The 26,011-nt window shown below is 44.3% G+C and overlaps 1 protein-coding gene across 2 annotated transcripts; it reads right to left on the bottom strand.

Annotated features, from left to right (window-relative positions):
* Positions 1–776: 776 nt before the first annotated feature.
* elk1 (ETS transcription factor ELK1) lies at positions 777–25,578 on the bottom strand. Of its 2 annotated transcripts, none has more exons than XM_030055402.1 (11): positions 24,430–25,578; positions 15,027–15,235; positions 13,205–13,390; positions 12,906–13,082; positions 11,847–11,993; positions 9,377–9,883; positions 9,031–9,169; positions 7,887–8,032; positions 7,569–7,652; positions 7,017–7,118; positions 777–2,086 (listed from the first exon to the last, which is right to left on the bottom strand). In XM_030055402.1, the coding sequence occupies exons 1-11, from the start codon at positions 24,458–24,460 to the stop codon at positions 1,988–1,990; spliced, it is 1,827 nt and encodes a 608-aa protein (XP_029911262.1). In that variant the 5' UTR covers positions 24,461–25,578; the 3' UTR covers positions 777–1,987. The 2 variants fall into 2 exon arrangements, with proteins under 2 accessions (XP_029911262.1, XP_029911263.1); XM_030055403.1 differs by having other exon boundaries at positions 12,906–13,079; positions 24,430–25,577.
* Between the last annotated feature and the right edge of the window lie 433 nt (positions 25,579–26,011).

Raw genomic sequence — 26,011 nt, 5'->3', positions numbered from 1 at the left:
TGTGGGCGGAGCTTGCCTCTGCTGTCAAATGATCAGATGTTGAAGCTGAAAATCATGTAACATCCTGGGTTTGAATCCCAGCCCAGGACCTTTGCTGCAGGTCGTCCCCTCTCTGCCCTGTCTCTCTCTCTCCCTCTGTCTCTCTCTCTGTCTGTCTCTCTCTCTCTCTCTCTCTCTCTGTCAGCAGCAGATAGAGCAGAAATGACGAAAGAAAAACAAAGGACGAGACACAAAGACGAGCTGAGCCGCCCGGGAAGCTTCCTCATGAGGTTCCTTCTGCTGTTTGGGTTGAGGTTCTTGTGCTAAAAACGTCATGAGATCATAAAATAAGGGTGGAGAAAAACAGATTTACTGAAGTATTGCAACTCTATTTTTGGGGATTTTTTTCTTATTGCTCACATGAAACGAGACCTAAGGAATCTGTTGCTACCGAGCGCGTCACGCCACGTCCGCTCTGCAGAGTTCAGCTAAATTTTGTCGAGGGTTAAACTGTCATGTCTGTTTCCAGTGGGTCCCTTGACCTCTGACCTCCAGCTGTGTGAATGAAAATGGGTTCTCTCCCCTCTGCAGACACGCCCACCTTCTGCTAATCCCATGCAGTTTGGGCCCCAAAGCCTGCAGTCCACATGTGTTCTTGTGGCCTGTTGTAAAATGGTGTGTGTGTGCAGACTGGGGCCTAAACAGTCTTGGAGCTGCATCAGTTGCTTTGACTGGAAAGCTGAGACTCTTGTGGATTCAATGAGCCACATTTGATTCCTGTGTGATGATGTTGGCCCCCACAGCAGCCATTTCACTGCAGCCAGAGACTTTTGTCACACTGGAATGACCTCTAGTGACCTCTAGGAGAATCACACAAACAAACACAAATCACAATAAACTGTAATATTGAATCGCAATACTTCAGAATTGCAATACATATCGAATTGCCACCCATATATCATGATCACATGGTCCCTGCCTGATCATAAAATAATCCACTAACATTTCTGTCTGATCATCTGCTTCAGATAAATGATATTAAAAGCTGCTGCTTGCTTTGTGCTTGTTGTGGTTTTTGTTCTGCAGCTGCTTCATTTCTCACATCAGACTGCAGGGCTCGTGCTAACGCCACCCAGCAGCGAGCGAACAGTCTGACTGGGATAAAATACAGTTCAACCATTCACTACTGATAGTTTACGCATAAAAATTTAAAATATTCAATATTTTATTTGGTAAACTCATGTTAGTTCTGGAAAACTTTTTCTCGAAGCAAGAACTTCAGTCCATTAATAATTTTATCAAGACGTTTTTGTTGTTGGCAGGAAAATGAGACAAAAAGAACGTTAAAAGGAAGCTTCCCGAGTTTAAGCCTGAAGGCGACGGCTGCCTCGAGTCACTGCTGAACAGGAAGCTTTGTTAGCTTTAAGACAAGACGACGCAAGCTGACACTTTCTGAGCTAAGAGCGAGCCGAACATCCGGTCAGGACGTCCTCCCAGTTCAGTGATAAAACATCTGGATTTACATCTGTGGCTCGTGTGAAAGCCGAGCTCCTCGCTCCATCTGATCAGACGGGTCGTGGCGTCCAAACCTCCACTTGCTCTCTGGAAGTTTCTCCGGTTGCAGGTTGACTAAAAAGCTAAAGCTCAGTATATAAACGTAAACTGTGAGCTGTTGTCGGGTTTTTTGGACAGACGAAGGTAAAGGGTTCGGAGCGGCTCCCGTCCCAGATCCGACCGACGGTCCCGGAGTCAGATTAGCTGCAGGCGGTTCCATTCCTCCACCGCTGGCACCGATAAGCACGGCACCTTGAAAAGTTTACCATTGAAAGCTCCGCCCCACGTCCTCCAGTCTGACAGCTCAGCGGTCAGGACGGCCCGACCCCCCCAAAAACATTTCTGCCGGGTTCAGCGGAGAGTTTCAGTCACACTCTGTCCGGCCCTCCAGGAGGGCAGGGAGCCTGCGGCGAGGCCAAGCCCAGAACGGAGCTCTGCGGGCGGGGCAGGGAGCTCAGGGCTTCTGGGGCCCGGGGGACAGAACCACCGGGGTGGAGAGACCGTCAACGCTCAGCGCCGGGATGTGGATCTGGTTACTGCCGTTAGTGGGGAACTGGAGAGAGAGAAAGAAAGAGAGAGACAAGATGTTGGACACCATTTTCTCCTCTGTACATCCACTAGCATTTCCTGTTAGCTTAGCATAAAGACTTGAAGTCTATGGGAGTCGTTAGCCTAACTGTGTCAAAGTGAAAAAAATCCACCTTCCAGCAGCTCTGAAGCTGTCTGGTTTACACAGAGGACCATGTGGATTAACTCCAGTGGATGTCATGCTGTCACTGTGTCCTGTGACCTCTTCAGAAAGGTCAGCCCGACACTTTCACCATACGAGCGTCTCCGCTCTCCTTTTGTTTTTTGTGACGCGTCGGTCCTGCGTGAGGCTGCAGAGCTGCGACAAACACCTCACCATGTGCTGAATATTACTGTGTCAGAACCGACTTCAAAATAAAAGAGCATGAAGGTAATAAACATTATGATCAAATTCAGACTCCAGCAGGCAGACAGGTGCACTGGTTTCATAAAGAAGGTCCAAGTTCCTGCTCGTCTCGTTTGTTGGGTTTATGGTGTCAGAGGGAAAATGTCAGTACAGACAGCTGACACCTGTGCAGTGCTGGGATGGCGTGTGGAGGCTACATTTATATTATGAAGACATTTAAAATTGTCCCCCAGGGCCTGCAAGATAAATAATAAAAAATACTCCCCCAAAATCTTTAAAAATAATAAATCAATCAATAAATAACTAAATAAATAAAGTTTGAAAATTGCTGTCCTATTTTCTCATTGATCTGCTCAGTTCAAGCCTCCAGCGTCGGTTTCAGTTTTTAGTTTTAAAGCACAAACAGATTCAGGAAGATTTTTTTCACGTCCTAACGTGTGACCCTGTACAGCTTCAGGTCTGTCAATCTGGTAAATAAAACTGCTGTGGTTGTTGTTGTTGTTGTTGTTGTCTGATCTGTGACCAGCAGAGGGCGACACACAGCGCCGCATGTCCACTGACTCCATGTTGGTTTGGATGAAACTTTATTGATTACGGAGAGGCAGCAGCAGCACAGAGGAAGACACAAAACAAAAATAACAAACGCTTTACCAAGGGAAGGAAAAAAACATGGAATTATAGAAAAATTATAGAAAAAACAACTCAAAATTAAATGGGAGGAAAGAAAGCAAGTTAATAAATTAATTTTGAAGTGATTTGGCTTCAGACAGACTGGAGGGAGGAGGAGGAACTTTAAAAGCAAGAAGATGAGGAATAATTTAAGGAAGAAATCTGATCCAGCGTCAGTGACCTGACAATATGATCATTATAAAGCTGCAGGGAGCGATTTCTCATCAGAATGTTGAGGGTTTTTTTAAATATCTTTTTGCTAATTCTCAGGTCAGATCTGTCGTTCTCTCATGCCTCCTGCTGATGTGTGTGATGTGTGAAACTGACTTTTTTTCAATCTGGTTTTATTTTTTCCAAACAGAGCAGCAGATCACCTCAGACATGAAGCAGATTACGTTTGAAAAATTCAGATTAACTTTTCAGATGATGCAACTGCAAATATGATTCACTTTATAATTTTAATTTCCCAGGAAAAAGTGTCTTTGTAGAACTTTATTTACAACAGCGAAGTGTCACGTTTGAGCTTTATCACTGAACTGCAGCCATACTGTGAACTTGATCATTTATTGATTAACTGGATTTATTATTGTTTTATTGTCTGGAAAGCACTTGGCTGCTGTTTTGAACAGTGCATACAAATAAGTGATTATTATATTTGGTTATCGTTATCATCATTATTGTTGTTGTTGTTGTTAGAAAGTACAGCTGGATCTCCCTGCTGTGTCTGTCTGATCCACACAGGTCAGACATGCAGTCACAGATCTGATGAAAGAAACATTAAAGCAGCTCTCTAATCCTGTATTTCTATACCACACACACACACACACACACACACACACACACACACACACACACACACACACACACACACACACACACACACACACACACACACACAGCTGCTCTCTCTCTCCATTATGTTTTTGTATAATCTGCTGTAAGTCAGATGAATTATCTGCCTGTTGTTAAAGTATTTTTTGTATTTTCTGCAACGGTAATGTGTGTCAGGCTGCGCACACACGCGCACACACGCACACACACGCACACACACGCACACACACGCACACACACGCACACACACGCACATACACACACACACACACACACACACACACACACACACACACACACACACACACAGTTCATGTCCATGTGGTATGACACGGGTCGCTCAGATGTTCCTCACTGTGGTTATGAGGTCATGACAGTTCACTAAAACTGAGCTAAAAACTGAATCTACATGTGAACAAATATTTTACTTTACTGAAATTAAAGCTGGTGTTAGAAAAAAACTGAAACTAAATGAAACCTTATTGTGTTGCTACAAGCTGCAGTGCAGTCAGAGTGTGTGTGTGAGTGTGTGTGTGTGTGTGTGAGACTGGGAGTCTCTGCCTTCACAAAGTGAAGAGCTAATCTGAGAAACAGCAGCCAGATTAGAATAAAACAGCTGACTGAACTGGGACCAGAGGACCCGGTCTGCAGACTGAACTGGGACCAGAGGACCCGGTCTGCAGACTGAACTGGGACCAGAGGACCCGGTCTGCAGACTGAACTGGGACCAGAGGACCCAGTCTGCAGACTGAACTGGGACCAGAGGACCCAGTCTGCAGACTGAAACTATAACTAATGAAAAATACAGAATTATAATGTAGAAGCCGACACCACACCAGGGTCAGCGCTGCTTTACAGAGCTGCAGAGGCACAGTGGTGTGTGTGTGTGTGTGTGTGTGTGTGTGTGTGTGTGTGTGTGTGTGTGTGTGTGTTCAGGCTGAATGAACACACTGCAGTAGGTGAGAGTGAACACACACTCAGGTTAGAATTACCTCAGATCCGAGCGGCTGACAGATGGACACACACACACCAAGCCAGGACACCACAGAGACACTGGCTGTGTGTGTGTGTGTGTGTGTGTGTGTGTGTGTGTGTGTGTGTGAGAGAGAGAGACAGAGAGAGCTGGAACCTGTACAGGTACATGCAGGGCGCAGTGTGTGTGTGGAACAGATTGTTCATCTTTTAAAGGCCCATGATGGTATTTTGCTGCACCCCACACACACACACACACACACACACACACACACACACACACACACACACTTCACATCACTGACTGGTTTAGAAAGCAGAACAGATTTAGATTTTAAAATTTGAACTGCACATCCTTATTATTATTTTTCAGGTGATGAAGCTGCTTCCCGGCGTGTTGGATACTTGATGCTGATTGGTCAGTTAAGCCGTTCTAACACTGTGTTGTGGAGCTGTGACTCCATCAGCGCACCTGCAGTCTGATCACAGCCAACTGAACCTGTGTGTGTGTGTGTGTGTGTGTGTGTGTGTGTGCCTGGTCTCCGTACTGAAGGCTGCGACATCTTTTTTTTTTTTTTTTCAAATTAAATCCGCCATACAGCTGTTTGAGTTTTAGAACTGAGAAAAGAACAATGAAAATGTGAGAGAGTAAACACCAACATTCAGAGCCTCTGACCGATGTCATCGTGTCCATGTTGATAACTGATTTATTTTTTTTTAATTCTATACTTTCTCCACTGTGTGTTCACATAATGCCCCTTTAAAACATAATGTAGCGTGTGGTCACATGACTCCGCCCCCTCCAGACCGACACACTGAAGCAACATGGAGGAGAAGTGAGACCCCGAGCCGACCGAGCGACTGCAGCATGCTGGGAAACCAGCAGCCTGACGCCGCGCAGCCTGGAGCTGCTTCACCAGCAAGCAGCCAAACCCTGCACCGCACAGCTGCTGTTAACATGTTGCTATTAACATGTTGTTATTAACATGTTGCTATTAACATGTTGTTATTAACATGTAGACATTAACATGTTGTTATTAACATGTTGTTATTAACATGCAGACACTAACATGTTGTTATTAACATGTTGTTATTAACATGTTGTTATTAACATGTAGACATTAACATATTGTTATTAACATGTTGTTATTAACATGTTGTTATTAACATGTAGACATTAACATGTTGTTATTAACATGTTGTTATTAACATGTTGCTATTAACATGTTGCTATTAACATGTTGCTATTAACATGTTGTTATTAAACTGCAGACACTAACATGTTGTTGTTAACATGCAGACATTAACATGTTGTTGTTAACATGTTGTTATTAACATGTTGTTATTAAACTGCAGACACTAACATGTTGTTGTTAACATGTTGTTAACATGCAGACATTAACATGTTGTTATTAACATGTTGCTATTAACATGCAGACACTAACATGTTGTTGTTAATGTTAACATGTTATTAAACTGCAGACATTAACATGTTGTTGTTAACATGTTGTTGTTAACATGTAGACATTAACATGTAGACATTAACATGTTGTTGTTAACATGTTGTTATTAATGCTGTTAACATGTTGTTGTTGACATGTTGTTATTAACATGTTGTTATTAACATGCAGACATTAACATGTTGTTGTTAACATGTAGACATTAACATGTTGTTATTAACATGTTGTTATTAACATGTTGTTATTAACATGCAGACATTAACATGTTGTTGTTAACATGCAGACACTAACATGTTGTTGTTAATGTTGTTATTAATGCTGTTAACATGTTGTTGTTGACATGTTATTAACATATTGTTATTAACATGTTGTTGTTAACATGCAGACACTAACATGTTGTTAATGTTGTTATTAATGCTGTTAACATGTTGTTGTTGACATGCAGACACTAACATGTTGTTGTTGACATGCAGACACTAACATGTTGTTGTTAACATGCAGACATTAACATGTTGTTGTTAATGTTGTTATTAATGCTGTTAACATGTTGTTATTAACATATTGTTATTAACATGTTGTTGTTGACATGCAGCTTGCTCAGCAGCGGTCTCTGTTACCTGGAAGGAGAGCTTGGCTGGAGAGCGAGGAGCGATGGGGCTCAGGGTGCTCCAGAAGTGAATGGTGGAGGGAAGAGGACTGGGAGTCAGCAAGACCGGAGTCTGGAGAGAGAGAGAGAGAGAGAGAGAGAGAGAGAGAGAGAGAGAGAGAGAGAGAGAGAGAGAGAGAGAGAGAGAGAGAGAGAGAGAGAGAGAGAGAGAGAGAGAGAGAGAGAGAGAGAGAGAGAGAGAGAGAGAGAGAGGAGGACAGAGGAGAGAAAAGAAAAGAAGAGAAGAGAAGAGAAGAGAAGTCAAAACCACACATCTTCTCATCCTTCACATCTCTCCTTCATAACAACCTCGTCTTCCTGCCTGTGCAGTTCCTCTCAGTTCTGTTCTGGCATGAACACTCGACACTGATAATACAATTACAATACACATTTTACACATTTCAGTATTCATACAAATAAACATTTAATCAGTATACAGTTAATTAATATAAGACAGTCTCTGACTGTCTCTCTCTCTCTCACACACACACACACACACACACAGCCTCAGGGTCAGTGTTACCAGGGCATGGGAGGTGATGACGGTTGGTGTCAGTGTGTTGGTAGCAGATCCAGGAGCCAGTAAACTGTTCACAGCAGCATTAACCTGCACACACACACACACACACACACACACACACACACACAGCATGTTGTCAGGCTGAGATACAACTCACACTACACACACTTGTTATCGGTACAAATTTTAACATTGCAATTTTCAAGTTTACTTCAAATGAATACAGGCCAAAAATATAAACTGTTCATCTTTTATAAACTACAAATACATAACAAAAAAATACACAACAGAACCCTAAAGCATGCGGAGCCGCCCTCTGACCTTGTCCAGCGACAGGCCGGGGGGCAGGGAGGGGGAGGAGGGCAGCTCCAGGCCCCGCGGCTTCTTGGGTTTGGGAGGAACTGTTTCCGGGGCAGAGGTCACCGGGGTCACAGCTGACGATGATGTCACAGGGGGGATGGCGGCGTCTGCAGGAAGACACGTGTGTGTGTGTGTGATGCTGTTCACATTTCTCCGCTCACATGGCTCCTGCTGGAGGGACTTTACCCCCAAAATCTCAGAGGTTACATCTCAATCCAGATTAGACTGGATGTAGCTGGATTTAAATCTACCTGATGTAGAACTTAAGTACGAACCCCTGACGTCATGATGCTTTTACTGTCCGGCCAACACATGTGCCAGAAAGACAGCCTATTAGAGCCACTTACTGGCCAAAGAAACATGGAGCCAGGTGGGGGGGATGATATTAAAAAAATTTCTGAGTCATACATTTTTGCGAAAAAAGTCACAAATTTATGAGAAAGAGTCGTGAATTCTTTCACAAATTTACAAAATAAAAACAAAACAAAACAAAAAAAAATATTTTTTTTGTCTCCTCCTCTCTGTGTGCGGCTCCACCTGTGCTGCCCCCTGCTGGCCGAGGCTCCACCTGTGCTGCCCCCTGCTGGCCGTGTCTCAGGCCTGCAGCTGATCCCCTCAGCAGATTCTACTCTGACATGGGATTCAGGAACAAGGAGATCCTGCTGATCTGACCCAGAATCAGCAGATTGTTTTCTTCTGAATCGGCCCAAGTCACAGCAACGTCTCTTCAGAGTCCAGATGCTGAGGAGGAGGTTGGGGTTCTGGACTCAGACCTGCAGGATTTCCTTCAGACTGGATCCCACAGGAGGAGGACAATTTGCCAGTTTTTTCTTGCCAATTTGTGACTTCATCATCACACAACTTTCTAGTTTTAGCAGTTCTAGCAGAAAACTCAGCATACGGGGAGTAAATATATCAAACACAACTTGCTTGATATTTTTAGCTTTGGCTCACTGAGGCTCATGTGCTCCTCACTTCCTGCTGAGAAACTGGAATAAACCATAAAGCCGACACCATGCAAACAGGGCATTACTCTCTACTGTATTCCCCTCTAAACACATACATCCTCTCTATGTGTGTGTGTGTGTGTGTGTGTGTGTGTTACCTGGAAGCGAGGCCTTGCTCTCCCCCTCCCCTCCCTCTTCTCCTGCAGGCTGCTGACCTTCGACCTCGGGCTCCATGCAGGGAGGGGGGCTCTCCACGGAGAGGGGGGGTTCAGGCTCTGACTCTCTGAGAGCAGGAAGCTGCAGGGGAGAGACACGCCGATCACACCTGAGCACACACCTGAGCACACACCTGAACACACACCTGAGCACACACCTGAACACACACCTGAGCACACACCTGAACACACACCTGAGCACACACCTGAACACACACCTGAGCACACACCTGAGCACACACCTGAGCACACACCTGGACCTAAACACTGACTGGTGATTATTTCTCACCTCCTCCACCTGTTTGTGTTCCAGCGTCACCATCTCCAGCAGCTCCTCCTCTGACGGCAGGTTCTCCTCCTTGATCACCACAGGAGGAGGAGGAGCAGCCGAGGGAGGTGGCGTTGCCATGGCAGCCTGCTGGGAGGGAGGCGGGTTGATGATGACGAACACAGACGTGGGCGTGGGGTGAGACGGGTGAGCGGGGTGAGACGGGTGAGACGGGTGAGGGTGGGGTTGAGGAGCGTGAGGAGGAGGGTGGGGCTGAGGAGCAGGGTGGGGGTGAGGGGGGAAGGTCGGGGGGGTGCTGATCCCAGTGCACTCGTCTTGCTGGGGCCCCTGAGTGCCCAGCGGGACATGGGGGGGCCCGATGGGACCCACCGCCCCCCCGGGCGGGCCGAGGGGGATGAGGGGGGTGAGGGAGGAGGGGTCAGTCATGCTGGTGAGATAGATCTGAGGAGGCTCGCTGAGAGGAGCAGCAGCAGGAGGAGCAGGAGGAGCAGGAGGAGCAGGAGGCTTCTGGAGGAGAGAAAACAGTCGGTTAGTTTGAAACATCTGAGAAACATCTGACTTTAGTTTTACATACTTTACATCCTGACAGAAACAAAACATTTTATTTATGATATTTACTTAATTAACCCTCTGAACCCCAAGCAGTTTTGGGGCGTTTTCTGCTCCCCTCACATTTTGGCTCACTGTGGGCTTGTTTTTCTGCTGCACCTCTATGGAAACAGCACAGCTGTGGCTCTCACCTGGAGTCATTCAAAAATGTCTTTCACACAGTATGAAAGAGTTATAGTGCCATAAATAATAAAAAAATAAAAAGGGCAAACTGATTTTTTTGGATAATTTATTTTACAAAAATCGAGAAAAACTGGAATAAATGTACAGAACATTTTTTCAGGTGCCCACAAGTGTCACTGATCCAGGAAAAAAAAAGTAGGGCTTCACATGATGTATTTCCTGAAATATTAACATTTTTCCAACCTGTATAAGCTTAGGCGTTTTTACTGCCTTGCCCCCTTCCATGTTACTACTGTTGCCAACACACTGAAATTCAGTGAATTTTTGTCACACGACTGTTGGGCTCACCTGAATCAATCAAGATGTCTCAAATCCGCTGAAGACCGCAGAATCTTCTGTTTTTTGAATGATCTGGATTGAGTAAACGACTATTTTTTGGCGAATTGTTGAATGAAGCATGTATAATAAAATTATTCGAATGAAAATCGCTTTTTTAGCCTTAGTTTCGTCCTTATTTCTACCGCTAAACCGAAGTCGGACATGTTGCATTCAGGGACCGTCGGAAAATTCAAATTCCGACGAAAAAATAGGTTTTTAAAGCTTCCAGCTATGATAAACGGTTGAATTTTGGCGATTTTTTAAAAAATACATGTCTTTCTATCACGCCCGCGGGTTTGGGGTTCAGGGGGTTAATGTGCAATATTCTTGTGTCTGCCCCGTGGGCGGGGCTTAGCCACACACAGCAGAGGAGAGACAGGTGAGGTGAAGGTAAGATAGATAGATAGATAGATAGATTTTTATTGTCATTGCACAATCATATACGTATAATAATGCAACGAAATTAGGGCTCAGTCCTTTCGGTGCAGGGGAGGATAGAAAGCATCGTGCATCTTGCTAGTTGAATAGCCAAGTCCAGTAATAGATGGTTACCTGAGTTAACGACAATTTGTTCTGTTACTGTAAGTACAATTAAAGCTTCCCAAAAAGAGCAATTTATCAATGTCATCCATCTAAACCATAATATGGTTATCATCTGAATTTTCCTTTTCACTGGATTTGTACTGGACAGAAAAAATCAATACCAGATGATCCCTAATGTGAAATATTTCAGTCGCGGCTCCAGAGCCTTGATCTGTATCCTGATGCCAAATCAACTTTTTTCTGCTCCTTTCTTGAGACAAAGGCCTTCGTCATGGGAGCTGGTGGAGCTGGTGGAGCTGATGGAGCTGGTGGAGCTGATGGAGCTGATGGAGCTGGTGGAGCTGGTGGAGCTGGTGGAGCTGGTGGAGCTGGTGGAGCTGATGGAGCTGATGGAGCTGGTGGAGCTGGTGGAGCTGGTGGAGCTGATGGAGCTGGTGGAGCTGATGGAGCTGGTGGAGCTGATGGAGCTGATGGAGCTGGTGGAGCTGGTGGAGCTGGTGGAGCTGGTGGAGCTGATGGAGCTGGTGGAGCTGGTGGAGCTGGCAGACGTGTCAAAACGTTCCTACCAGCATCATCATCCCCCGAGGGCGGGGCTTGTTTTCAGCCTGCACCTCAGTGTGCAGTTTTACCGTTCACACACACTTTGTTTCTAACACATACACCAGTTTGGAACAGATTATATAATTTGAAGTTTGGCCTTTCACAGCTGAGAGTGTTATTATCTGTGGACTGAGCAGCAGCACAGAGCTGATCAAACTGAACAGACGCACGGTGCAGAACGCATGGAGGACAGAGCCATCACGTTCCTGACACTCACCTGTGATTGGCTGGCGGTGATGGCTGGTATCTGAGGGCTGAGGGCTGGGGTCGGGCAGGGAGACGGCTGAGTGACGATCACCTGCAGAGCTGAATCCACAGCGCCGCCTACTGGCTGACAGGACTTGGAGTCTGACAACACACACACCTGAGAGGAGAAGAGGAGAGAAAACAAGAAAGAAAGAAAAGGAGACGAGCAGACGGTAAAGTGTGAGTTGGGTTGAAAAGCTGTGTTCAGAACAACTTCCGGAGAGAAGGTGACTACAAGCCCCACAGCGCACTGCTTCAGGGAACAGCCAATAAGAGAGCTGCAAACTCTGCTGCTTTGAGTCCTCAGTCACTACGTTTCCATGCCGACATGAAACCAGGTTATTGTGAGGAAGCGTGTTTACTCAGATTATTCAGAAACCCCAGGATACATGCACTCCCCAGTAATGGGGTCTACCCACATCCCGACCTTCGGCCAGACTGTTACCACGGCAACGGCTGGCCAACCTCCACCCAGTGCCTCCAGAGGATGGAAGTGGACATGGCAGACATGTTTTACCTTTCCTTCCATTTTCATCAGAGGTAACACTAACTGGGCTTTCATCCAAAACGTTGCACTTTTTTTTTAAGCGCTTTTTGAAAATTCAGTTTTAAAAAATGCTAATTAATGCAGGTTTCAATCAACTACAATATGTGAATTGTCATTTTGATTGCCCCCTGTCACAGAACGCCTCCAAGTTCAGGTTCAGGTTTATTTAGAGTCCAAAGTCCTCTCTGAGCGTTGTACAGTGTGTGTTTACTGTGGTCACCATGGCAACAGTGATCAGGTTTCTCCGGTAGAAATCTACCTGTGCTAACCAGCTTTCTCTTAACCTGAAAATGGAGACCAGCTTTCTGTTTCCATGGCAACTCACAGATCAGATCAGAGAGTAATCTGATTACTGAGCTGCAAAACAAAACAGTTCCTACATCATCAGAGCAGCAGGGGCCAAACTCTCCTGTCTGTCACACACACACACACACACACACACACACACACACACACACACACACACACACACACTAACTGTACCTCTCTGGGTGTCCTGTCGACTTTGGGGGCGGGCTCTTGTGTCAGCAGCAGTTCTGTTTTGATTGGCCGTGGGCTGGGCGTGGCCTGCAGTGATTGGATGGTGAAGGTGGAGTAGAGGCCGGACTTCATGTAGTCGTTACGGGAACTTTTCTGTGAGCAGCTGGGCGACGACCGCTGCTAATCAATCAATCAATCAATCAATCAATCAATCCTAAGGCATTTTTATATTAACATTGTTAATATTGTGTTTGTACAGGACATTAATTAGGATTAGGAGGAGGATAGGAGGAAAACTGTACCTGCGGTAAGCCCTTTGATGGACAGGTTGTGACCACGCCCCCCAGGCCTTTGGATTGGCTGTTGGGGTCGGCTATGTCCCGCCTCTGCCCCTCCTCCCCGTTACGCAGCCCCTCTGACAGCGAGGAGTCGGGATGACTGACGAACTTATAGACGAACTTCTGCCCGCTCACCTTCTTTATGATGTTCTGCAGAGGAGCACAACACTTCATCAGCAGCAGCACCTCATGCTAGCAGGGAGCAGTATGAGCTACAGTAGTACTTTGTCCCAGTACTATCGGCCAATCAGGCGTGGCGTAGTACTGGCAGCAGTATTTACAGCAGCAGTATTTACAGCAGCAGCATTGTCATAGTAGTATTAGCAGTTATTTTTGCAGTAGTAGTATCAGAATCTGAATCAGAAATACTTTATTGATCCCCAAGGGGAAATTAGGTAAACTGGGCAGGACCGTGTTGAAGTAGTATTAGCAGTAGCAGTACCTTGTAGTAGTACTATCTGTGCAGCTGGCACAGCTTGTCATAGTGTTAACAGTAGTATTTGCAGTAGTACCTTGTCATAGCAGTATCTGAATGCACGGCTCAGCTTGTCGTAGTATTAGCAGTAGTATTTGTAGTAGTACCTTGTCATAGCAGTATTTGCAGTAATACCTTGTCGCAGTAGTATTTGCAGTAGTACCTTGTCGTAGCAGTATTTGCAGAAGTACCATATCGTAGTAATATTTGCAGTAGTACCTTGTCATAGCAGTATTTGCAGTAGTACCTTGTCACAGCAGTATTTGCAGTAGTACCTTGTCATAGCAGTATTTGCAGTGGTACGTTGTCGCAGTAGTATTTGCAGTAGTACCTTGTCGCAGTAGTATTTGCAGTAGTACCTTGTCATAGTACTATTTGCAGTAGTACCTTGTCGCAGTAGTATTTGCAGTAGTACCTTGTTGTAGTACTATTTGCAGTAGTACCTTATCGTAGTAGTATTTGCAGTAGTACCTTGTCGTAGTAGTATTTGCAGTAGTACCTTGTCATAGCAGTATTTGCAGTAGTACCTTGTCGCAGTAGTATTTGCAGTAGTACCTTGTCATAGCAGTATTTGCAGTAGTACCTTGTCGCAGTAGTATTTGCAGTAGTACCTTGTCATAGCAGTATTTGCAGTGGTACCTTGTCGCAGTAGTATTTGCAGTAGTACCTTGTCGTAGTACTATTTGCAGTAGTACCTTGTCGCAGTAGTATTTGCAGTAGTACCTTATCGTAGTACTATTTGCAGTAGTACGTTGTCATAGTAGTATTTGCAGTAGTACCTTGTCATAGCGGTATTTGCAGTAGTACCTTGTCGCAGTGGTATTTGCAGTAGTACCTTGTCATAGCAGTATTTGCAGTAGTACCTTGTCGCAGTGGTATTTGCAGTAGTACCTTGTCGCAGTAGTATTTGCAGTAGTACCTTGTCGCAGTAGTATTTGCAGTAGTACCTTGTCGCAGTAATATTTGCAGTAGTACCTTGTCGCAGTAGTATTTGCAGTAGTACCATGTCGCAGTAGTATGTGCAGTAGTACCTTGTCGTAGCAGTATTTGCAGTAGTACCTTGTCGCAGTAGTATTTGCAGTAGTACCATGTCGCAGTAGTATTTGCAGTAGTACCTTGTCGTAGTAGTATTTGCAGTAGTACCTTGTCGCAGTAGTATTTGCAGTAGTACCTTGTCGTAGTAGTATTTGCAGTAGTACCTTGTCGCAGTAGTATTTGCAGTAGTACCATGTCGCAGTAGTATTTGCAGTAGTACCTTGTCGTAGTAGTATTTGCAGTAGTACCTTGTCGCAGTAGTATTTGCAGTAGTACCTTGTCGTAGTAGTATCTGAGCGCGCGGCTCAGCTTGTCGTAGTTCATGTTGTGCTTGTTCTTGCGGAGCCCCCACAGCCTCGCCACCTCCTCGGCGTCCAGCAGCTTGAACTCGCCGTCCTCGCCCGTCCAGGAGATCAGGTGACGCTGGCGCTCGTCCTCCAGCAGGTGGAGCAGGAACTGCCACAGCGTGATGGACGGGTCCATGGCTGAGAGAGAGAGAGAGAGAGAGAGAGAGAGAGAGAGAGAGAGAGAGAGAGAGAGAGAGAGAGAGAGAGAGAGAGAGGCAGTCAGTGCTCAGGTGTTCAGCCGGCAGGTAAAATGATCTCAGGTGTAACCTGTAGGACTGAAGGGCGGGGCGATATGGAAAAAAATCAAGTATCACAATTTTTCTACCAATACCTCAATATCGAGACTGTGACGACATTGTGGGGACGACTACTGGTGCTGCATCAAAATACTTACACAAACAAATCTTTCAAAAATATAAATCAGTTATGTCAATATTATTATATTTACTAAGTGGGTAAAGGCAACTAATAAATAAAAACAATAAATAATACAATAAATAAATAAAAACAGCTAGAACGATAAGTTCAGAAAATAACATCACCTTACTGTAAAGCAGCCTTTAAAACCAGGAAAGGACATTTACGCTTATGCCATATCAAAATATTCCGATATCCAAACACCCAGATGATATCTAATCTGCAGGGGTGTAAAACCAAACAGTAAAACCATGAAGCGCTGAGTGCACAGTGAGCCCTACAAAGCTCTCGCCGCTGATATTTGCGCCTCTGGGGCGACTGAGGTACCTGACTGAGAGGGTTCATTATGTTTTGAGCTGGGAGATGAAAAGGGCAGTACTACACACACATACAACCACCATACACCCACACTGATGAATATATGAATACACTGAAAGTATTTTTATGTTGTAAATTTCATAGGCATCATTTTTTGTTTTAAAAAAAAAAGCGAGATCACATAACCTCAGTTTTGATTTCCCTCCACTGGCTTCCTGTGAGGTTCAGGATTGATTTTAAGATTTTACTGTTTGTTTTTAAGGTTTTAACTTATTTATGTGATCTGTTCCATCTCCAGGCTCCTGCCAGAGAAACTGGATCATCCAGCCAGTTACTCCTGACGTTCCCAGACCAAAGTGCAAAACCCCCAGGTTATGGAATAACTTGGCTTTTAATGTGAGAGCTGCTCAGACCCTAAAAAGTCTTTACTGAAAACCCACCTCTTCTATTTGGCTTTCAATATACTACCAGTCAAAAGTTTGGACACACCTTCTCATTCAATGTTTTTCTTTATTTTCATGACTATTTACATTGTAGATTCTAACTGAAGGAATCAAAACTATGAATGAACACATATGGAGTTATGTACTTAACAAAAAAAGGTGAAATAACTGAAAACATGTTTTATATTCTAGTTTCTTCAAAATAGCCACCCTTTGCTCTGATTACTGCTTTGCACACTCTTGGCATTCTCTGATGAGCTTCAAGAGGTAGTCACCTGAAATGGTTTTCCAACAGTCTTGAAGGAGTTCCCAGAGGTGTTTAGCACTTGTTGGCCCCTTTGCCTTCACTCTGCGGTCCAGCTCACCCCAAACCATCTGGATTGGGTTCAGGTCCGGTGACTGTGGAGGCCAGGTCATCTGCCGCAGCACTCCATCACTCTCCTTCTTGGTCAAATAGCCCTTACACAGCCTGGAGGTGTGTTTGGGCTCATTGTCCTGTTGAAAATAAATGATGGTCCAACTAAACGCAAACCGGATGGGATGGCATGTCGCTGCAGGATGCTGTGGTAGCCATGCTGGTTCAGTGTGCCTTCAATTTTGAATAAATCCAACAGTGTCACCAGCAAAACACCCCCACACCATCACACCTCCTCCTCCATGCTTCACGGTGGGAACCAGGCATGTGGAATCCATCCGTTCACCTTTTCTGCGTCTCTCAAAGACACGGCGGTTGGAACCAAAGATCTCAAATTTGGACTCATCAGACCAAAGTACAGATTTCCACTGGTCTAATGTCCATTCCTTGTGTTTCTTGGCCCAAACAAATCTCTTCTGCTTGTTGCCTCTCCTTAGCAGTGGTTTCCTAGCAGCTATTTGACCATGAAGGCCTGATTCGTGCAGTCTCCTCTTAACAGTTGTTCTAGAGATGGGTCTGCTGCTAGAACTCTGTGTGGCATTTATCTGGTCTCTGATCTGAGCTGCTGTTAACTTGCGATTTCTGAGGCTGGTGACTCGGATGAACTTGTCCTCAGAAGCAGAGGTGACTCTTGGTCTTCCTTTCCTGGGTTGGTCCTCATGTGTGCCAGTTTCGTTGTAGCGCTTGATGGTTTTTGTGACTCCACTTGGGGACACATTTAAAGTTTTTGCAATTTTCCGGACTGACTGACCTTCATTTCTTAAAGTAATGATGGCCACTCGTTTCTCTTTACTTAGCTGATTGGTTCTTGCCATAATATGAATTTTAACAGTTGTCCAATAGGGCTGTCGGCTGTGTAGTAACCTGACTTCTGCACAACACAACTGATGGTCCCAACCCCATTGATAAAGCAAGAAATTCCACTAATTAACCCTGATAAGGCACACCTGTGAAGTGAAAACCATTTCAGGTGACTACATCATGAAGCTCATTGAGAGAATGCCAAGGGTTTGCAGCGCTGTCAACAAAGCAAAGGGTGGCTAATTTGAGGAATCTAAAATATAAAACATATTTAAAGTTATTTAACATTTTTTTCTTTGCTACATAATTCCATATATCTTGCTTCATATATTTGATGTCTTCAGTATGTACCTACAATGTAGAAAGTAGTAAAAATAAAGAAAAGACATTGAATGAGAAGGTGTGTCCAAACTTTTGACTGGTAGTGTAGGCTGAGCTATTCTTCTGTTGTGCTGCCACTCTTTCATTTATCTTTGATGAATGACTTCTGTTTATTTATAGTTTGCATGTTTTGCCGTGTTTTGTTGAGCCTGTGCAGCACTTCAGTCAACTGAGGTTGTTTTAAATGTGCTACATAAATGAAGTTGACAATGACATTGACATTAAATTGTGTTGACTTTTGCCTCTGAAAGAATATTTGTTGATTTCATGTTGTTAATGAATCTCTGAATGAAAAAATGTTATACAAAGAAAACTGGAAATGATCAAAATGAACCTTGACTCTGCTGTTTAGTTTTTGTTTAAACAATGGTCCTCCACTACTCAGCACCATAACTGCTTATTTATCATTTATATTATTTATATCTTAGTTTTAATACACATTCATTGATTTAGCTATTGCAACCATCTGTACATTTCATATACCATATTTCATATTTACCATTTGTATATTTCATATTGTTAGATGTTTATTTTTTTACTGTAATGTCTTTACTGTATATATTTTTACATTTATTCTATTTAATGTATCTGCTTTATATCGTACAGAGTGCTTTTTATGTTTCCATTGATGCTGCTGTAACATAATAATTTCCCAGTTTGGGATCAATAAAGTAAATCTATCTATCTATCTATCTATCTGTCTGTCTCAAAAACTCAATGTATTTGTTGAACCATTACAGCCATGCTAGTCTCATATCACGATATTAATATTGATATACTGTCCAGCCCTAACGGAGTGCCCTGAAGACTGTAACATGGAGAGTGTAACACACACACACACACACACACACACACACACACACACACACTGCCCCGAGCCAGCAGGGCAGCAGAAGCCTAGGCTTATGAAAGTTGCATTTAAACTATTCCTCATTTTGGACCCCTTGAAAGACCCTCAAGGGCTCCCGGTGGTCCCCAAACCTCACTTTGACAATCCCTGGACTAATGTAACACACACACGCGCGCGTGTGCGCGCGCACACACACATGTATATATACACAAACAGATGACAGATAAGCAGATAGATGCACAGATGGATAAATATATAAACTCACATTTCAATAGACATATGGGCCAATAAACAGAAAAAGATCAATTTCATTCAGATATCCAACAGTAAACAGCCACAGTTTGTCACAGTCACAACACTTTGTGCAGTAAAACAACCAGAATCCACCCTGAGAAGGTCCAGATCAAACGATTAAATAAGAATTTATATCCTGTCATGGGGGGTGGGGGGGTGAGGCATGCAAATTAGCCTCATTACCATCGGCTGACCTGTTACGCAACGAACCTATCAAGCAGCCTGGAAACCATCGCCATGGTGAGGGACTTTTCATCAATGGTAACCAGGGAGATGGATGGATTGGGGGGGGGGAGTCAGAGAGAGAGAGAGAGAGAGAGAGAGAGAGAGAGGGAGCAAGAGACACAGAGAAAGAGAGGGGGGAGAGTAAGAGGGAGAGGGAGAGAGAGAGAGAGAGAGAGAGAGAGAGAGAGGTTCAACAACTTGCTCAAGGACACTGCAGCAGGGTGGACTCTCACTCACTCAGATCAAAGATTTGACGTGGCTCACCACCAATGATTATTCTCAATAATCTGTTGACCACTGTGTTGATTAAATCAATGAATCATTTAGTCTATAAAGTGATAACAAAAATAAATAAAGCCAAACTCTGACGTGATCAGTCAAAAAAAAAAAAAAAGGAAGTGATCAGTCCGAAGTGGAAGTGACGTACTCAAATGTCTTCCTTAGTCTGACCAGCAGCCAAAAAAAAAGTATTAATTAAAGATATGAACAGAGGAAAGGAAGACTTTTAACTGGAAAAATGACTGACAGCTCATTCATTATTGAAATTATAATCAATTAAGATTGTTTTTATTTCCCCGATCACTGGTTCACCTCCCTGCTGCCCCCCAGTGTCACAAACACAGAGGAACCAAGTCAGTACTGGTCAGTCCCGCTGGGGGGCGGGGCCTAAGGCTGGCCGTCACTTCAAGTAGGACTTGGAGATATATCAATATGTTATCAATACTGTGACATGAAACTAGATCTAGATTTCAGATATTGTAATATCGTGGTATGGCATAATTGATGTCATTTCCTCATTTTAAATGCTGAGTTAGGGTGAAGAAATGACATTTTCTGAACTTAAATGAATGAATGAATGAAGGCAACTTATTAGACTGATGTCTTCGTCTGACCAGGACTGCTGCTTGTTCTCCGTTTTTCTTTCCTTTCTGTTATGTTTCTGCTACAAAGCGAGCTGCTGCGCTGACATCTGGACTATCAGCTGCACTGTCTCCCCACCCACAGTCAGGTAAGCCCCGCCCACAGCCAGGTAAGCCCCGCCCCAGAGCTGGGTTAGCCCTGTCTGGCCCATAGGGATTCTCTGGGCCCTCAGCAGCTGGAAACTGGCCCGACAGAAAGAAGCAGGTTGGAGGACCAGGAGAGCAGGTCCAGGTGTAATATTTTATATATTTGATTTATAATATTTTATGAATTGGTGCTTCTAGGTGCCATGCATACCTGATCACATCTGGGATGGAAATGTGCCTCTGACTTTCTCGTGTTTTACTTTCAATTTTTTTTAACCACCACAGCCTGACCTGACCTGAGCCTGGTGAATCAGAGGGAGTTGTAGTAAATCTGACTGACAGGCTGTAAACCTCAGCTGCCACACACACACACACACACACACACACACACACACAAACACACACACACACACACGATGCTGAGTCTGATTGTATTCAGAGATTTTAACAGGCAGGTTGGTCACAGAGCTTCACCCAGCAACACACACACCTGAATAACAACATCACAGTTAACACGTATCTGCTTTTCATTAAAAGCCCAAGAGCAAAAGAGACTGTGTGTGTGTGTGTGTGTGTGTGTGTGTGTGTGTGTGTGTGTGTGTGTGTGTGTGTGTGTGTGTGTGTGCCCATGACCTCACTGCTTTGAATTTACAGCTCTGACTGAATGGATGCAGTGTGTTATCTCCTCTCTGCTGCCCAGGATTTTAACCCTCCTGTTGTGTTTGTGTGTGTGTGTGTGTGTGTGTGTGTGTGTGTGTGTGTACGGCTCTGAATGTCCTCTGTCCAATCAGCTTTAGCCGTTCCTGCGTGTGACTCGTCTGGCGCTCAAGTTCTCTGGTCAGAAGTATCAGGTAACTGTAGCGACCAGAAAAAATGTCAGTCCTTACAAACCTTTACAAATCACAACTCTGAAGCTCGGGCAGCATCGACCTTAATATGCTCCTCAGGCAGTGAACCCTGTCCGCGCTGGCCTCTGGCGCCACCTTCAGGTCAAAATGTCAACCCTGATATCTCACAATCTATTGGTTAGACTGTCATGAATTTTGATTTCATTATTTCTATATTCCTTCTCAGGAATCAGGATTTTTCTGCAGGATTCTCAGGATTCAAACCCGCAACCCGACGTTCCCTGCAGCCTCTCCGCTCCACACACACTCGTCCGTCATCATTTCATCCTGATGACACCTGGACAGGTTCTTCCAGGTGTGCCCAGGCTGCGACGCCCTGCAGCCTGGCTGCTTGAACTGCACAGACTGGGGCACACTAACCACCTATTACCCACAAGCCTCTGCTGCTGACGGTGAAGTGTGTAATTCAAAACACCCACTCACCCACACACACACACACACGGGAGGGAGGGAGGGAGGGAGATACACACTTTGAAATGTGAGTGTACGTTCACAGCAGACTCTGCAGTGTGAGCGTTTCCCCACTAGTCCAGTAATTTTAGGCCAAAATTGGGGTCAACCTAGGACAAACTGCAAGAGAAGCAAACTCAACTGATTTTGTATCCTCAGTTTGTCCTGAGTGAGGGGAAAAAAGTCCCAAGAAATCCCATTGGTGGAAAGTTTTGAAAATCACCTCTTTATGACCACATATTACCAAAAAACACTGTTTTTAACACACAGGGGAAAGGGGGTCAACATTTTACTTTCAGATATCACTATAAAAATTCACAAGTTGATTACACACACAAAGACAAGAAAAAAAGTCAATTACAAGTTCTTTGAATTATTCTGTTTACACATGCATATCACACATTATCTGATTTGATATGCGCTAATAAGGAATATAAGGAATAAATGCCAGAAGAGACATTTAAACAGTGAATTAAAAGGTTACAATATATATAGTAACCTCGAATTAAAAGGTTACTATACATATATTACTATATATTTAGTAACCTTTTAATTCAGTTTAAATATCTGTTTTTTTCCCTCACTCAGGACAAACTGAGGATACAAAATCAGTTGAGTTTTTTCCTCTTGCAATTTGTCCTAGGTTTTTTCATAAAATGACTGGACTACACCAGAGAAGAAGAGTGTGGCTTCCTGTGTGGTTTCTCCACTTCCTGTGTCCTCAACACAAATCTGGAGCCGCTGACTCTCTCTCCCTGCATCGACAAGTTCACACACCACAACTTCCTGTCACACACATCGGCATCAGATTGACACCGTGTTCACACAGGATGCCGCACGCCACTTTCTCAGAGTCACGGATCCCCTGCTGATCACATGTGATCCGCCTCCCGGTCAGAACCAGCAGCTGCTAACTGCAGGTCGACCGGTCCGTCAGTTTAACCGATCGATCTTCAAACTTGGCTCTGATCGCGGCCGGCGGCTCACAGGAAGGAATTAAAATGAATCGCAGTGTTTCACAAAAAGTACTTGGTCCTCATGCAAAGGCGACATGAATAAATAACCAATGTTTTACATGTGAATAAACGTGAATAAAATAATGGTTAAGTGCTGTCAACACAATCATGAAACAACCTTGTACAATAATTAATTTAGTTCTGCAAAAGTCCAAAACAACACAGTGAAGTGATTCCTCCTGTCAGGCTCCACACTGCAGACAAACTGTTTCCTCCATTAAAGCATCAGGATGCTCACCTGGAAGCAGCGACTCGGAGGGAGAAACACCGCTCTGAAAAGATTTTTAAAGCCAGACTCTGAGCTCCAGATTTGTTTATTAATTACCTTGACTTTGAGGTTGAGTGATGCAGATTTATTGATGTATTTATTACTCTGACTTCGATGTTCAGGTCAACAGTTTATCCAGCGTCCAATAAAGTCAAAGACAGTTTGTTTCTGACAGGGTCTCTGTCTGATGGAGAAGGGCTGGGATCAATAACCTCACACTTCTCCCCACTCCTTTTACACTGTCTGTGTGTGTGTTTCAATCATGTCTTTTCCACTGAGCTGTTCATTGTTGGACATTTCTATTTTCTCTCTGTTTGTTTTCATGTTCTCTTACCTTTTATGTGTTCTAAAATCATTTTTAAAAAAGAGCTCTAGCCTTCCTCGTTCTTATATTCCAACATCATCAGTCATACAGGATTGATGATCAGTGTTTCCTCGTCTCATGTTTTGTCTTTACAACGGATTTTATGACAGTAGGAACTCCCATAATTTTTTTTTTTTTTACTTTTCCAGTTCTATTTTATTAGAATGTTTTTGCCACAGCGGGCTCATTTTTTGATTATTTTTTATTTACTTAGGTTGTGGTGATTTTTTTTAAAAACTAATTTGCTCATGGCCCTTTTCCTCTACATGTTTTTTAAAGGAATCCAGTGAATTTGCTCGGGTCTCAGAGGCTTAACTCACTAGACATGAAAATTTCACTGTAGTTTAGATGCTTGTGAAACACAAGAAATGTGATGTTGAGCACTGATTTGATATTTAAACATATCATTTTCATAATTATAATTTTTTTAAAAAATATATTGTGCTCTTTTTCTGGTATTTGTTTTAATGACTTTCTGGATTTCTTTTTTGTTGTTGTTGTGACACATTTCTTACATTTTTAAATTCCCCTGTAATTATTTGACTCTTTGTTTTTTGTTTGTTTGTTTGTTTTTTGCAAATGTGCTCACCTTTCCTCCCTGCATGCTATTTAAGGAAACCCAGTGAACTGTCTCAGGTGTCAAAGGGTTGATTCACCAAACAAAAATATGTGCGAGTGATTATTGATTATTTGAACATGATGCTTTAATCTAAGCACTTTGAAGTGATTTGGCCAGTAGTGACACCTGGGCAGTTCCATAATGAAACCAAACCAAAGGATGAAGGTCTTCATATCAGAGTCACCTCAAGTCTGAAAACCTGAACTTAGAGACTGACTGCAGGAGCTGAGCAGCTTCACCTGGACAGATCAGATCAGATTGGATCGGATCAGATCGGGTCAGGTGCAGTGGACTCGCTGGTCAGTGTGAGGACAGCAGGCTGATCTCAGATCTGCTGCAGGGAGCCAGAGGCTGCAGGCCTGCAGCAGGCAAGAAAACACACCAGACACCTGTTGCCTCTCCGCTGCAGCTCAACAGTGTGAACACACAGTGTGAATCCAGCGGCATGCACATGCACACACACACACACACACACACACACACACACACACACACACACACACACACACACACACACACACACAGCATCACCTCAGCAAGCTGTGGTTTCACTTACCGTTTATCAGCGGATTTGCATCCATTTTCATGCAAATGTTTTTCTGCTCTTCTGTTGCTCTGTTTGTTTCCGGGTGCAGCAGTCAGATCCCAGCCGTGTGTGTGTGTGTGTGTGTGTGTGTGTGTGTGTGTGTGTGTGTGTGTGTGTGTGTGTGTGTGTGTGTGTGTGTGTGTGTGGTCCAGGGAAGGTTGCAGCTGTCAGAAGTCTCCTGGCATCATCAGAGCTGAAGAGGCGTTCAGCTGCTTCAGTCCCGACCTGCTGTTATGTAACTGCGCTGGGCTGATGGCAGCAGGCATCCCTGCCTCCATGCTCCCCGGCCCCGCTGGCAGGCTCACACCGGACCTCCAGCCACCAAAACAAAACACGTCAAGCGATATTTTCAGGAAAGCTGTGATCCAGTCTCTCCCTGCCCGCACGTCCACTCGCCTCTATTTGATGCTGCCAGTTAAAAAGTGCATTACCACTTGGCGTAAAAATGCTAATGTCTCCCTTCGATATGTGTTAATAATATTTCTGAAGATGAAAATGAGAGTGGAGTGAGTTTGGGTGTGTTTACATGCTGCTAACGCTGCCTGCCTCATGCTAACCAGCTAGCCATGCTAACGCTGCCTGCCACAGCCGAGCGGCGCTTGTTTACTTGAAGGAAACTCCGACGGTTTGTCTCCGGGTTTCTCCTGGTCGCCTTCGGAGGGCGGCGGGGCGCCAGGCCGCTGCTTTACGCTTCAAGACCCCAGAAAAGTTTAAAGTTTATGTTTCTGATTCTTCTTTTTTCAGTGCGTCTAAAGGGCACTGGCGGGTAAAGCCGTCAGCATGCTAAGAGGCTAGCTAGCATAGCCGTGTGCGCCGCCCCCCCCGCCTGCTGGTGCGTCAGCCCCCAAACACACCGCCTGACTGCGGGCTGGCTCCGCGGAGTTCACCGAGACACGAAAAGTCCCGCTGGGCGAAAAAAAAGCGATTTATAAAACCTCCCGGTTGTTCTTCCGTGAGGCGCAGACTCTGCTGCCCGGCCGCAGAGCCCGGACCTCGCCGCTCAGGTGGGGTTTGTCCCGGTTCGTGTCTGTTCGGACCCGCGGCTCCTCGGCGCTCCGGACCGCATCAAACCGTCCGCAGCAACAGCGCCAGCACTTCCGGTGCGAGCCGCCGAGCCGCGCGGGCAAACTTTCTGTTTTACTGGGGGGAAACACCGAGCGCTGTTTCCCCCAGAAAACTACACCACACTTCAATTTGCTTTTTATTTATTTGCATACATTTTTTTTTTTTTGAAGTAGAGGTAAATAAAAGAATGGCGAGCATTCCAATAATGTCCACCTGTAGGACCGAGCGGTGTCTGTGGATGTGAGGGATTTACAGGCAGACTCCGCTTCTTATGTCTCTATTTATTGTTGAAATATTTTAAAGGATTAATGTACTTATTTGTTTTTAACAACGTTATACATAATGCATTTATTTATTTATTTATTTATTTACTAATTTCTATGGCACATATTTTTATATTCCTTGTTTCTTTTACTATTTCTTATAATTTTCTTCTTTTTTTGAGAATTTGAGAAACTGCAGCTGACCCACTTTACCCTCAGGGATC

The sequence above is a fragment of the Myripristis murdjan genome, chromosome 7, assembly GCF_902150065.1.
Source record: "Myripristis murdjan chromosome 7, fMyrMur1.1, whole genome shotgun sequence".
NCBI classification, from domain to species: Eukaryota; Metazoa; Chordata; class Actinopteri; order Holocentriformes; family Holocentridae; genus Myripristis; species Myripristis murdjan.
Note: the sequence above shows the minus strand (reverse complement) of the source record. Positions and strands in the feature narration are given on the sequence as shown.